Source organism: Hemicordylus capensis, chromosome 3 (genome assembly GCF_027244095.1).
Source record: "Hemicordylus capensis ecotype Gifberg chromosome 3, rHemCap1.1.pri, whole genome shotgun sequence".
Taxonomy (NCBI): Eukaryota; Metazoa; Chordata; class Lepidosauria; order Squamata; family Cordylidae; genus Hemicordylus; species Hemicordylus capensis.
This window is the reverse complement of record NC_069659.1, coordinates 83,996,244-84,012,192: the sequence shown is the minus strand read 5'-3', so window position 1 is coordinate 84,012,192 and position 15,949 is coordinate 83,996,244. Positions and strand designations below refer to the sequence as shown.

The window sequence follows — 15,949 nt, the reverse complement described above, 5'->3', positions numbered from 1 at the left end:
ACTTGCATTTAGACCTTTTTCCTTTAAAACCGAAGTTTTTTTTACACCTCACTAATTTCATCTTCTAGTTTCTCAAACATGATGTATTAACTGAATTGCAAAGATGCTGGAGTAAGCCATGCTATTTGGTGTGTTTTTTTTTAATTTTCTTCCCACTTTTTTATTTTTTATTTATTAGAAACATTTAATATACCGCCCACTCCAAAGACTCCAGGTGGTGTACAAAAACATATAAATAAGGCAACATTAAAGATTGCATTCTAAATTAAAAACTAAAGTAGATAATGGAAAACAAACAGTTTGTCTATAAAATGCATCTTTTCTATAGAATGCATCTTGTATATAACCTAACAAAACTTTCAAAATATTATATAGTTTATTATTCCAGAACTACAACAATCCAAATGTTTTGCTGTGTAAAATTTTATTTTCTTACTTTACTATATTGACAATTTTATGCACAAATATTTTAGAGTAAAAATAGAAAAGAATTGTTTCATGTAAAATTACCAAAAAATTCAACACAAAGAAATACATAATTAGCAGAGTATGTGTTCTTAAAGAGTAAAAATGTATGCAAAACCCCATTTTACAAAATTTTGGGAATATACCTTCTATATTTTTCTTCTGACAGCCACACAATGCATGACATACAATAACCCCTACCCTCTCTTCTACTGAAGACCTCAAATTAGTCACAGATTGTCCCCCACAAGAAACTTTACAAGTTATGTACTGTTTTTAAAATACATCAGTACTCTGTAAATGGGAAAAAAATACAAGTGCAGCAAACTTACAAAGGAAGTATAATGAAAATTGAAAGTTTCAAAAAACAAATCAATGTATATAAAAGGCCATATGCCATGTTCCCTAATATGGCTTATTCTATTATGTGCATAGCTGAGAGTATATCTATGATAGCATTAATACATGTGATCAGCCTAGTCTGTTTCACAGGCTGCTTCTTCTACTAAGAAAAAGGACGCCTGGTACACATTTTAAAGAGGTGGTTATGAATTAGTAACATGAGTTATGTTGTTTTGACTGAACTCCCTTGTGTTTTTGAGCTGCACAAACAATCCTGAAGCCCAGTTTCTTCTCCTTTCCTGTACTCTGAGGGCTCTTGCTGTGCAAGAACAGTTCAAATCCTTGATATATGATCAAACTGGCCTTTTCTCTCCCATAATTATCCTCCAGACTTGAACAGAAGAAGTATTCTCAACCCGTTTGAAGGACAGCAGTGAAAAGTAGTGAAAAACTGGAATCCTATATAAAGGATTCCTACAAAGGGCCCATTGGACCCAATGGAATTAACTGGACACAATTGTCACCCAAAATAAAAAATGCCTTCTTTACCTAAGTTATATTTAAGGTCCCCAATATCTTCCCTCTAACATGTCTAAGTAGTCTGAAAATAAGTATAGCTAGGACCGTGGAAGCAGCAGAGGCCTTAACAAACTACAGCTTCAGTCTAACAATTCCAGGGCTAAGTCACATTTTATGTTCAGTGCTTATTTCTGTAAGCCTGATCCGCCACTTTGAGTCATCTCACTTTCAGAAAGATGAAGATCCTGTTTAGCATCTGCATTTTTACTGATTAAGTGAAACCACAACTTCTCCCAATAAGTTTGTTCTTTTAATGATGATTCAATGAAAAGCTGCATTCAGAACATAATATTTACACTATACAAATGAAGATGAAGGGGGTGGGAGAGAGGGAAGCCTCACAAATGTGCTTTCTAGGCTTTATGGGATATCCAAGAAGAAAATGCAAAGCCAAGAAAGCACTGTTATCTCCCTCTCTGGATTTAAATGGGATATCACTTTGAAAAATGTTATCTAGTTGCTGATCTGTGTCTTATTTACTCTGAATAATACACACTATTATTTCCACAGCATCAACAGCAGCTTGGAAACAAAGTAATGCAAAGAAAGGAACTACATGCTTCTGTATTTTAATACAGCAGTCCATATAACATTAGGAAGTCAAACTTCATTTCTTCTCAATTTAGCTGCAGTTTACATTTGGTTTTTCAACAGGAAGGGGCTTCTCTTGCGATCAACTTAAGTCTTCAGTTCAAAGGCAGCTACAGTGCAAGTATAAGCAGAATCTATGGATATACTCTGCAGTGTAGATTAAAACAAAGCAAAACCTATTCTTTGGATGACAGAAAGCAGTTCAAGTTTTTAATCTCCTAACAGGAAAAATTTGGGGAAGTGTGTGTGTGTGTATGCGCGCATACGCACGCGCCAGACATTAAGCCTAGCAATGTCTCTCAAGATAGTTAAGCACGTTCCCTCAAATACATGTTATCTACATATTATATTAAAATACTCATAATTGGTTTTTGACCTTGCCAGACAAACTTGGATCTCTTGCTGCAGCAGTGATATTCACTTCTGCTTATATTTCACTTCTTTTGCTAATTATCAGAGAAATCGCCTTAGAGCATGGTACTTTTCAGTTTCTCTCTTACAGCCTGGCATGCTTATGAACATGGTTAACAGAAGCCTGCTCTATCTGTAGAAATACTACATTGTATCTGGTAGCTAGAGAACAAAAGTGCAGAGAACTAAATTCAAATAACTGACTGGCTTATGCTGTGTAATGCGTCACTTTGAAAGTATTATCAAGTGCTTTCAAAAGTGAAAAGCGTTCTTTTTTCACACTTGAGAAATTATCAGTGGGGCATGACATGGCATCAACCAATTTTGGTTTTCCTTATCAATCCCAGACTACTTGCAACAAGAGATCTGTCTTCATATTGAAGAAACTGTGGAGTGCCCTTAACACACATGAAATATATGCTTTTACATGTAAAAGATCCACATTTATCCAAGTCAATTTTCTGTAGAAAAACCATGCATCATACGGAACTGTAAAGGAATAAAAGTAGCTCCCATGTCAAGACCAGGAACTGCTCAGTGTACAAGAAAGGCCTCATGCTCCCAAGCCTTCAGGTCCTGGAACTTAGTTATCTTTTTCTGTCTGCAGAGATGCTGTAGCCAGTGCAACTGCTGTAACTGGTTGTGCAATGCCATGGAGTTGCATTTTTGCCAGTTTCTTTTGTTCACACTCTGTGACCAACCGATTCAACTCTGCTGCACTATAGCCAATGAGAGTCTTCAAGTCACAGACAAACTTGTATACAAACCTCTTGCCTTGTACTTTGCAGATCATGTCCCCATCATAGTAATACCTTCATTAAGAAAAGGAAACAAGAAGTCCTTGAAAAGCAACTGAAGATGACCGAAGTGAGACATTCAGAAAAAAATGTTTAGTGGTGAACACATAAATCACGTTGGGATATCACATCGTTAAAATCCTCTCTGATAAACCTGGGACTTGCAACAGATGTTCAAGGTACATCAGACTCCATGAGATCCACTGTGTTGCCCCCAACTCTACTCCACTCCCACCCACTAACCTCTGCCAGTACCATAAGAACCTTGTCTGCTGTGCAAATCTGAGTGCTCAAAAGGAGTACCACCAGATGGGTTTTCATGCTAAGAAATGTGTAACTAATTTCTACCTCCAATTCCTCTTACTTCAGCCAAACTAAGAAAGTGGCAAATATGAAGTGGAGCAAATGTGAAGATGGTCTTAATTTCACAAAATTATGTAAATTAGACATTCTTTTTAGATAGTAGAGACAGGCAGCCTCTCTGTCTTAAAGCAGGCCCTTTACTTCACCTGACCACAAGATCTTCAAGATGCCAACATTTGATTATGAATGTTATCAAAAAAGCCTCTCCTCCCACCCTCACCACAAGAAATATTGGCCCATCAGCATCTGTAGATCCTTAAGATCTTTGTTCCAAATGGGAAGAAACGGAACTATACATGAGAAGCTGCAAATTAAATATTTGTACCATCTGAACTAATTTTAGCCCGCCGAGGAAGTGAATCACTTCAAGAGAGCCTTCTAATGAGTGATGACTTAGGAAATATCAGCATCCAATGCATGCTGGATTTCGGAGTAACTTTCACAGATTTTTTCCTGCAGGAATTACACCATCATTCATAAATCACGTTGATTTCAGTGTCATTTATGAGTGAACAGGTTTCAAAGTCAAACCAGTTCAATCAGCAATTGGTTCTCTGGTGCCTTTACAATCTGAAGTGCTATATGAATGTTTTCAGAAACCCAATCATTCAATCAACACAAACTGCTGCCAATGTGAAATTGGTTCCGTGAGCTAATTCCAAGAGCTTTAGACTCTCTGCCCCACTCAAAACAGTAACACCCAACGATCATGGCAATGATCATTAGAAACTGAACGGAGATTCATAACAGAGGAAATAATAAAAGGGATCAGATTTAATTTAAAGGTTATGTTTCTAAACAGGGGAAAAATGCATTTAGAGTACTGTGTACAGTTCTGGTCACCTCATCTCAAATAGACCCTAGAGCCAGAAAAGATGCAAAAAGGGAATCAAAACTGATCAAATATTTGGGACATTTTCACAATGAGTAAAGTGAGGGTTTCAAATTTAGAAAGAGGTAATAAAGAAGTGAGAAATTGTATTAAATTGAGAGAGGAGAGACATCTTTCTCCCTCTTGCATTACACACAGTTCTGTAACTTGGAATCACCAATGAAATTGATTGGCATTAGGCTTAGCACAGACAAATGCATGAACTTCTTCACACACAATATTTGGTTAATGTATGAAATTCACCATCACAAGACATGAACGTGGCCAGTTTGTTTTAGGTCTATTAACAATGATGGATATGTGGAGTCTCCACGTTCACAGACAGTAGCCCTATTCACACATTATACTCAAAATGCATAGAATCTATGTACAGCATATACATCTGCTGATTTGTACGCATGTACAGCTATTCAGAAATCATGTTCATCAGATGCAGAGTACTACACTTCCTATTTGTATCCTGCATTTGAGGGGCCTATACCCAAGTTCACTTTTTAAAGTGAATGCATGTACAGTAATTCATACAAAAATATGTATATTTACAAATACCGGCACACACACAATATCGGAATAAGGACAGAAACCTCCTTAATAGAAATTGTTTGTTCAACACAAACATGATGTTTTACTACAGTCTGATGGGTTAGATTTCAACTGAATTTAATTGTCTTTAGCCTATTTGTTTTTGTTTTAAATTTTATATTACTTTTATTGTATTACTGTTGTAAGCTGCTCCATGTACAGGAGGGGCAGGATATAAGTAATAAATAATAATAATAATAGTAATCACCTTCATATTCTTCTACAGAAGTTCCAGAGTTAATTGGCTGGCTGCTATTGGAAACAGAATGTTGTGCTAAGATGCACTTTGATCTGATTCAGCATAAACAATGCTTATGTTTTTAACTTACCGTAAAGCACGACTGAGTTTCTCATAATTCATAGTAGGCTTATTTTTACGTTGTCCCCATTTTTGTGCAACTAGTTCAGGTTGATTGAGTTTGAACTCTCCTTCATCACCAACCCATGAAATGCAGTCACGAGCATCTTTATCCGTCAGAAGCTCAAGCAAAAACTGCCATAACTGGATCTGACCATTGTTTCCTATTGAAAAGAAAATTATAAAAATGTAAATATTTTCATGCTATTAAAAGTCTAGCCATAACTTGTGAAGTACATCAATAGAGAAAAAGGAAAAAAAAAGTTTAGGGAAATAAATTGCAGGTAGCTGTGTGGGTCCATCACAAAAAAAATGCAGAAGGTAGGATAACAACTTCATTTGGGCCATCTAAAAAATATCAAAGAACTGAGCAAGCTTTCCAGACATCAATATTCTTCATCAATTTAGATGTTAATCGTAAAATACACTTAACACAAATTTAACATTCAGCCCCATGAAGAAATACTGATGAACTCAAAAGCTTGCTCACTTCTTTGTGATACAGTGGATCCTTATAAGGATATTTACAAACTATAGTAGAAAAGTTCGTCTAAAGCAAATCTGTAATCAATACTACTCGTGTATCAAGCTTCTGCCTCCAATTCTCTTAAAAAATTACTTTTAGAAAATTGGTTATGTTTTGGTCACTAGTAAGCACTAAGTCCCACCACAAGACTAACTCTTTGGATAAAAAACATCTTCACAGACTTGCAAAACCAACCCTATTTACTTGGAAGTCCCAGTGAATTAAGTTACACTTACTTTCTAGAATATAGGATTACACACCCATTATTCCAAGGATTCACCTAGATGCATACCTTAAGTCCCTGTTTCTTAAAATAAGGTGTCTCAATTTCAAGACCCCTTATGCTAGAGAGAATAAAATATTTTTTTCCTGAGTGGGTATATAAAATAGTAACTCACATCTTCTAAAACAGAGAAAAGACAGAAAATGAAAATAAATTGGTAAGAGAAAACTAAAATACAAGATGCAATGGCAAAATATTAGTCAGATATAGATGAGAAAAACACAATTTTAAAACTTGCACTAATAAGAAACAGTGGCTCTACTTCTATGAACACTGATCTATTTAATTTCAATTGTGGCAGCACTGAAAGTTTTGAAATACAAGAACAGTAGTAATATTGAATAGTTTATAAATGTGTGCTAGTTTTTACATTTACATACTTTGCAATTAAATTAGACCTCTTCTAAAGAAGCCTGCATTAGATCCCTCAGAGTTGAGCAATTATAGGCCTGTTTCCAATCTCCCATGGCTGGGCAAGGTAACTGAGAGGGTGGTGGCCTCTCAGCTCCAGAGGGTCTTGGAAGAAACTGATTATCTAAACCCATTTCAAACTGGTTTGCAGGCGGGCTATGGGGTGGAGACTGCTTTGGTCGGCCTGATGGATGATCTCCAATTGGCAATTGGCAGAGGAAGTGTGACTCTGTTGGTCCTTTTGGATCTCTCGGCGGCTTTCGATACTATCGACCATAGTATCCTCCTTGAACGTCTGAGGGGGTAGGAGGCACTGTTTTACAGTGGTTCCGCTGCTACCTCTCGGACAGATTCCAGATGGTGTCGATTGGAGACTGTTGCTCTTCAAAATCTGAGCTTAAGTATGGTGTCCCTCAAGGCTCCGTACTTTCTCCAATGCTCTTTAACATCTACATGAAACCGCTGGGAGAGATCATCAGGGGATCGCTGATGACACCCAGATCTACTTCTCCATGTCAACTTCTTCAGGAGCTGGCATATCCTCCCTAAATGCCTGCCTGGAAGCAGTAATGGGCTGGATGAGGGAGAATAAACTGAAGCTGAATCCAGATTAAGACGGAGGTACTTATTGTGCGGGGTCAGAACTCTAGAGACGATTCTGATCTGCCTGTTCTAGATGGGGTCACACTTCCCCAAAAGCTTCGCAGTCTGGGAGTACTTCTGGATTCACACCTCTCCCTGGTTTCTCAGGTTGAGGCGGTGGCCAGGGGTGCTTTCTATCAGCTCTGGCTAATAAGCCAGCTGCGCCCGTTTCTCGAGATCAATGACCTCAAAACTGTGGTACATCTGTTGGTAACCTCCAGACTTGACTTTTGTAATGCGTTCTATGTGGGGCTACCTTTGTACGTAGTCCAGAAACTTCAGTTGGTTCAGAACGTGGCAGCCAGGTTGGTCTCTGGGTCATCTCGGAGAAACCATGTTACTCCTTTACTGATGGAGTAACACTGGCTGCCAATAGGTTTCCGGACAAAATACAAAGTGCTAGTTATAGCCCTAAACAGCTTAGGCCCTGGGGATCTAAGAGAGTGTCTTCTTCATTATGAGCCCCACCGGCTACTGAGGTTATCTGAGGAGGTCTGTCTCCAGTTGCCGCCGACCCGTTTGGTGGCTACACAGAGACGGGCCTTCTCGGTCACTGCTCTGAGATTGTGGAATGCGCTCTCTGCTGAGATACGATCCTCCCCATCTCTGGCAATTTTCAAAAAACACCTGAAAACCCATCTTTTCACCCAAGCTTTCTCAGCTTCCTAGATTTTGGGGGTTTTAATATCTGGTCTATTTTAAAATTCAAAACCCAGTTTCGGGGGTTTTAATCACTGTAATTGTTTAATTGTTGTTTTAAAATGTTTTTTAATTGTTAATTGTTATATTATTTTTTAATTTGTTTTAGCTCTTTACTGTTTTAGTGGTTTGTTTTAATTGTAAACTGCCCTGAGCCATTCTGGAAGGGCGGTATACAAATCAAATCAAATCAAAATAATAATAATAAATATTTTTTTCAAAAAGGTCCCTTTGTTCTGTTGCCACACACACTCTGCCCGGTAACTTTGCCTCTTCAGTTACTATGTGAATTTGTTACCTATTCAAATAAAGTCAACCTTGGTGAGATCTTCTAAAGACAAATAAATTTCACAATCGGTCCTAGGTAATGGAGTTTAAGTGTGTGGTTACAGGTGGACCTCATTATCTGTAAGGGTTCTGTTCTCAGCTGGAACAGCAGATGATGAGGCATTGAGTGAATGAAAAGGGGGGGGGGTAGGTTCCTCAGGGTCAAAAAACGGCATTTCTAAAAATGGAAGAAAAAAGATAAAAGTGTTGTATCGTGCTCTGTGGATCTCCAGCTGCCCAGCAATGCCCCCTCCCCCATTTCCCATGATAATATCATGGGGAAAATCCCCTTCCCCACTGCCACACCAAAGAGCCACAAAATGGCTCCTTCCAACAAAATGGTGGCTGGAAATGTCCTCTGAGGTCCATGGATATGCAGACTTTGATTCGTTTATTTAACTGTATATACCAAGGTTGGGTCTCTATTGCCTGACCATGGATATGCAAAACCACAGTAGTCAAGACTCGAGTGACTAGGTCCTCCTGTACTTGCAATCTTCCAATACGGGGGTGGGGTGGGGGAAATACCTGTTCTGTTCCCAGGTGAACTTCTGTCTTCTCCTGAAATCCTTGGTGCTCTCTGCACTTTAGTTGCCTTTGCACTACTATTTATTACTTTAATGGTGGTTGGAGTAGAAGGCTGTACAGATGCTGGAATGATCTGCACAGCTGCAGAGGAGGAAACAAAAAGCAAGATTATGAATGAGTGAGGGAAATATACAGACATGGCAATTTCAAACTAATATACAAAAGAACCTCCTAAGAGTACAATTCGATGTGTAAAACAGTTGTATCCTGGTTGAAATTTCTGTCCTTACAAAAATAGGAAAAGGCATAACATATTACAAATGCCAGTGGGTTTACACCATGAGCTCTATTTCTCAAACCTTAGCATTGTAATGCAAACTATACAGATGAAGTTATATGGTGCTGTAGACAGAATACTTTCAACATTAAAATGTCCTTAGTGAAGTATATAAATTAATTGTATTCAGCACCTGCATTTATTCACCATTGTTTTTAAATGATATTTTTGATAAGCCATGTGAAGAAAATGGTGTCACTGGCGGACACAGAACTATACTTTTGTGCTGAAATTACTTAGCCAGCCATTCCAACACCTTTGGAATGCAGTCTACTATCAGGTATTATGCTGAGCAGTCATGCTAATCAGAAACATTTATTTATGGGCACAGCAAGTCTTTCAACTGGGCTGTATTACTTTAAGAACTCTGGAGTAATTGGCACTGCATAAATGATGTGGCTACAGTATCATATTCATATTTTTACCACAATGTATGCTGATTTAAAAGGCACAAATCTAAAATTATGCATGAAGGTAGCCCAAATTCTGCAACCACTATAAATAATAGACACATTATCTATTATTTGCCAAATCTTTCTAGTTATTTCACATAGTTCGTTTTGCTTCTGTCAGTCATGAAAAGAAGAAAATAGCTAAGCAGACCCCTGAAGCTACTCTCTTGACCATCAGAAATCCTACTCAGGCTTCACAGATTTTATCAAGAACTGCTTTTTCACTTTCAAATCTATCACTGCAGATATGACAAAGAACATATGCTTTTTACAACAGGAAAAATGAGAATTTTAGGATGCTAGAGTTTGCACTTAATGCTCAGCAGTCTCTGCGTACCATCTGCCCAGAGTAGCCATCTCTGGGCATATAGAAAGAGATGCTGTTTGTGCCTCAGCCTGACTGAAGTCCTGCAGCACGAGAGACCACCTGCTTCCCAGACAGCCCCCAGGGTGAGAGACTGGTGTTGGCTGTCTGTTCTGCTATTGAGTTCCTGCCTGCAGGAAAGGGAGAGACCACCCGTCAGCCCCTGCTTGACCTGTGGCTGCTCTGCGGGGAGTCTGTACAGGATTGGGGCCCAGGAATGACTCAGCAGTCCCTGCATACCATCTGACCAGAGTAGCCATCTCTGGGCCTATATAAAGGGATGCTGCTTGTGGTGGTGGTGGGACAACACCAAAAGGGGTTGCCCCCTTGGGGGAGCCACTTCGGGGGTTAACGAGGGCCAGGCCTCCTGGCCCAGGAACCTTGCGTGTGGTATTGGTGGATGAGTATATAATACTTTGGCTTCTGTTTTAAAAATCCCTTTGGGTGAGAGCCTTTTAATGTGTCACGGGTTGTCTGGAGATGGGGAGACAAGAGGCCTATCCACTAATTATGGGCTGGCAATTCTGGTGCTGGTGGTGAATAGAAGAAATAATGTTGGCAGGTCAGTAGGCCGTTACACCGGGGGGGGGGGGTCAGAAATCTAACAGCTGTTTCCTCTTCCAGTTGTCCTGCCAGCTCTTTGACTTTGGGGAGCAGTGCCAACCACCCATGGAACCTCACCTTGCTCTTTTGTAATGCCAGGTCAGTCCAGAACAAATCAGAAACCATCAATGATTTGATTCTGGATGAAGGAGCCAACCTGGTATATATTACAGAGACATGGTTAGGGGAGGCTGGTGGCCGAATGTGGTCCCACCTTCCTCCTCCAGGGTACTCTGTTGAGAAGCAGGTGAAGGACCATAGGAGGAATGGCTGTGATCTATAAGAATAACATCTTCCTTACCAGGATCCCTGTTAAAGTGTCAGATCATATCTAATGTGTGTACTTAAGTTTGGGAACCAGGGATAGACTGGGACTTCTGTTGGTGTACCAATTGCCCCACTGCCCAACGGTCTCTAACTGAGCTAATGGACTTGGTGTTGGAGTCTCCCAGACTTGTCGTGGTGGGGGACTTCAATGTTAACTTCTGTACCAATCAGTCAGGGGCAGCTCAGGAGTTCATAGCAGCCATAACAACTATGGACCTATCCCAAGTGGTCTTGAGACTGATGCACATTGCTGGTCACATGCTTGATTTGGTCTTTCACTCTGATCAGGGTGGTGTTCCATGGGTGGGGACCAGTGTTCTCTCTAACAGGGATTCCCAGATGTTATTGAATACAACTCCTATAATCCCCAAGCAAAAGCCATTATAGCTGGTGATTCTGGGAATTGTAGACAACAACATCTGCGAATCCCTGTAAGAGGGAACACTAGTGGGGATTCCTGTGAACTGCCCATTGTCATGGATGGACCACCATATTTAAAGTTGGATTCATATTCACTTCCCACCTTCGCAGGAGTGAGGGGCCTATTAGGATGCTCCACCCAAGAAGGTTATTGGATCCAACAGGATTCCAAGAAGCCTTAGAAGGATTTAGTGTTGGCTCTGCTGACAATCCTGTTGATGCCCTGGTGGAGAATTGGAACAACATACTCAAGACGGCAGTAGACATAATCGTTACCAAGCATCCTGTCTGACCTGCTTCAAACCTGGCCCCTTGGTATATGGAAGAACTATGGCAGCTAAAGTGGCACAGTAGACAACTGGAGCGCAAGTGGAGAAAGACTCAGCTTGAATCCAACAGATTGCAAAATGGAGTGCATTTGAAGATCTATGCTAAGGCAATATGTGCAGCAAAGAAGTGATTCTTTTCTGCCCATATTGCATCCACAAGTTCATGTTTGGCGGAATAATTCAGGGTTTTGAGAGGGCAAGTATATGCTCCTACTCCCTTGAATCAGAATCTGGAATCATCAATTACTTGCTGTGACATGTTTAATGAATTCTTTGTGGGGGGAAATATCTTGTATTTGGGCCAACGTAATCTCCACAGTTACTGCTGTGTCTGATGTGAAGGGTCTATGCGACTCTCTGCATGCTCTTTTGTGGTTAGGTTGGATCAGTTCCAGTTTGTGACTCCTGAAGATGTGGATAAACTGGAATGGTGCAGCCTATCACTTGTTCTCTTGACCCTAGTCCAAGATGGCTTATACTATCTGGCAAGGGGGTTGTTGCAGAGGGCCTGGTAGAGATTATAAATGTTTCTCTAAGGGAGGACAGGATGCCTCCTTGTCTTAAGGAGGCAATTATTAGGCAACTTTTGAAGAAGCCTGTGTTGGATCCCTCAGAGTTGAGCAACTACAGGCCTGTCTCCAACCTTCCGTGGCTGGGCAAAGTAACTGAGAGGGTGGTGGTATTCCAGCTCCAGAAAATCTTGAAGGAAACTGTTTGACCCATTGTAGACTGGCTTTCAGGCGGGCTATGGGGTGGAGACTTCCATGGTCGGCCTGATGGATGATCTCCAATTGGGAATTAACAGAGGAAGTGTGATTCCGTTGGTCCTTTTGGCCCTCTCAACGGCTTTCAATACTACCAACCATAGTACCCTTCTGGAACATCTGAGGGGGTTGGAAGTGGGAGGCACTGCTTTGCAGTGGTTCCACACCTACTTCTTGGGCAGGTTTCAGATGGTCCCCCTTGGAGATTTTTCTTCAAAATCTGAACTTTTGTAGGGTGTCCCTTCGGGCTCCATATTGTCTCCAATGCTGTTTAACATCTAGATGAAACCACTGGGAGAGATCATCAGGAGATTTGGTGCAGGGTGCTTTCAGTACACTGATGAAACCCAAATTAATTTCTCCATGTCAACATAATGAGGAGAAGGTATAACCTCCATAAATGCCTGCTGGTTCTGGATGGGGTCACACTTCCCCAGAACAGATACGGAGTCTAGGGGTGCATCTGGATCAGAATTCTCAGGATGAGGTGGTGGCTAGAAGTGCCTTCTATCAGCTTCGGCTGATAAGCCAGCTGCATCCGTTTCTTGAAATAAACGACCTCAGAACAGTGGTACATATGCTGGCAACCTCCAGCTCTACTCTACAGACTGGAGTACTGCAATGCACTCTATGTGGAGCTGCCTGTAGTCTGGAAACTACAGTTGGTCCAGAATGCGACAGCCAGGTTGGTCTCTGGGTTATCTTGGAGAGACCATATTACTCCTGTATTGATAGAACTACACCAGCTGCCAATATGTTTCCAGGCAAAATACATAGTACTGGTTATAACCTATAAAGTGCTAAACGGCTTGGGCCCTGGGTATTTAAGAGAACATTTTCTTTATCATGAATCCCACTGCCCATTGAGATCATCAAGAGAGGTCTGTCTGCAGTTGCCACCGGCTCATCTGGTGGCTACACAGGGATGGGTATCCTCCGCTGTAACCCTGAAGCTTTGGAATGCGCTCCCTGCTGAAATAAGAGCCTCCTCATCTCTGGCAACTGTTCACACAGGCTTTTAATTAAATACGGTTTTAATAATTTTTAAATTGTTGTAAAATTTTAAATTATTGATTTTTAAAAAAATCTTTTCTGTTATTTATTTTGTTTTATTGTAAACTATTATGGGTGGTATAAAAATGCGTTAAATAAATAAATATAACTAGCTGGCCCTGAGCAGAACATCTGCACCCTCCACTTCTCCATCTCTCACACCTCCCCAGAAAATCCAGCTTCCTGCCCTGCTTCACCGCCTCCTCCACAAGCCACCCCAGGCCATCCGGGATGGCAGCAGAGATGGTGAAAGCCTACCCACTCTCCTGCCAACTCATTCTCGTGCTCCCCCCCCGCTTCCTTTTCTAGGGAGAGTGGCATCGCAGCAGCCAAGGTTGGCTCCTACCACCGGCCTCAGTCGCGTCGCCCTGATGAGTCTGCTTGTGAGGAGAATGGCCAATTTGGGCAGGAGAGTGCACAGAGGGTTGACCTCCATCGCCCTGCCGAGACTTGTTGCGAGGAGAACGGCTGAGACAGGGCTTTCCTTCTGGCCTGCACTGATGGCTCTTAGTGCATGCTTCTGCCCTGGCCGTCCTCCTCGCAAGAAAACTCAGCAGCGTGGTGGAAGCCACTGCTCAATGTCTCTTCTTCCTTGTTGCCACAATGTTGCCTCCACTTCGGCCCTCCCTCCTGCTTTCCTCCGCAGCTGCCGCTCAGCCCTGCTCCATTTCTTCTCTCTCACAACTCTCACGACATGTAACATGTACCTCAGAATGTGTGACATACGTCCTAAGGATTTTTTATATATAACACACACAACAGACATTGCCAGGTAAGGCTAGTTCTATTCTGTCCTTTCAGTGCTAATTTTCTGAAGTCTGTCAAGTAAGGCTGAGGGAAGGGGTATATTGAGCTTCAGCATATAGCTAGCCAATCTGGAGCCTTCACCCTCCCCTTCTACAGCAAACAAATCACTGAGGATGTGTTGGCTTCAAGCCAGCAATCAACAGATGGGGAACAAACAGCATGGTTGCAGTAGGATGGCACAGAAAAGTTCTGATTACTTTCAGGGAACCTTTCAAGTATCCCTGGGAGACTAGTACTCCCTTGGGAAGCCCCGTTCTACATGAAAGGCAAATCAATACTATCTCACTGCCATAACCCATGGGTCAGGCAATTTATTCAACATTCAGAAACCACATTAGAAAAATATTAGAAAAAAACATGTCAACTATTGTACTTTTTTTCCATACTATGAACCCATGATATTTACAATCTGATTAAAGACTATAGTAAGGACAAGTAAAGACTTCCAGACATCTAAATAAGAATTTTTTAATTTAACGATAGAACAAAGAAAGAAGTTTGCATTATATATACACTCTTGAGCTTCATATAAGTAAATGTGGGACATTATGGAGAACATTCAAACAGAAAATCCCATTGCAAGAAAGTGAAGATTACATCAGGATTATTATTATTGTTTTGTTATTATTATTACATTTATAATGTAAAAACCCTGCTAACTGGGCAAAGAGGCACCTTTTACTGTGGTGATTCTCTTTATTTAGCAGGGGGAGAGTAACTGGCCCTATCCACCCCCAGCACAGTACTTCCAGTGACTGTTGCTGGTGTGTGTCATGTTTCTTTTTAGAATGTGAGCCCTTTGGGGACAGGGAGCCATCTTATTTTTTTATTTGTTATTTCTCTTTGTATACCACCCTGAGCCATTTTTGGAAGGGCGGTATAGAAATCGAATTATTATTATTATATCCCGCTCTTCCTCCAAGGAGCCCAGAGCGGTGTTTTCTCTTCACAACAACTCTGTGAAGTAGGTTAGGCTGAGAGAGAAGTGACTGGCCCAGAGTCACCCAGCTAGTAACATGGCTGAATGGGGATTTGAACTCTGGTCTCCCCGGTCCTAGTCCAGCACTCTGTAAGCTGTATAACCTCAGCTTTAACAAAAACCAAATCCTGGGTGAGGGTGCAAGCCTTGCACGACGTTATAATTTATGAAAGGTGCCCAAGATAGCCAGAATGTTTTGTTTGTGTTATTCCATTGAGGCATACTCCCATATCTTTAAAGTCCATTCATCTAGTGTTGGGAGTATCTGGGAGCGCCAATTTGCAGCATAAAGAATCCTTGCTGCCGTAATCATGTATAAGCATAGCTCAGTATATTTGTTTGGTGTAAAAGGTTTAGTCATATTTAGCAAGAAAAACTCAGGTGAGTAGGAAAAGTTTATATTTAGGATTTTCTGCATCATACCATGAATTTCCCCCCGCAAATTGTTGTGTTTTTCACAGGTCCACCACATATGGTAGAACGTCCCCAGCTGCTTCCCACACTTTCCAACAATCTCCCAGGTAGTTACTATCCATCTTGTTTATCTTAGCAGGGGTAATATACCAACAAAAGTACATTTTATACCATTTACTATTATCTTTGCTGACTGTTCATGATAAATACTTTGAATCCAAGAAATAAAATTGGACCCGCAGTTCATTCGCTGCAAAATCTTGAATAAAAAGGACCAATCCAAATTATCAAAGGCCTTTTCTGC

General features: G+C 40.9%; 1 protein-coding gene across 4 annotated transcripts in view; it reads right to left on the bottom strand.

Moving 5' to 3' along the window:
• Positions 1–405: 405 nt before the first annotated feature.
• The window catches only part of GABPA (GA binding protein transcription factor subunit alpha), a 28,153-nt gene continuing 12,609 nt past the window's right edge, over positions 406–15,949 (bottom strand). For all 4 annotated transcript variants that reach the window (XM_053308280.1, XM_053308279.1, XM_053308281.1 and 1 more), the window contains 3 exons: positions 8,797–8,937; positions 5,352–5,544; positions 406–3,200 (listed from right to left, as the gene is read on the bottom strand). In XM_053308280.1, coding sequence (XP_053164255.1) covers positions 2,972–3,200; positions 5,352–5,544; positions 8,797–8,937 — 563 coding nt within the window. In that variant the 3' untranslated portion in view covers positions 406–2,971. The remainder of the gene's footprint in view (positions 3,201–5,351; positions 5,545–8,796; positions 8,938–15,949) is intronic.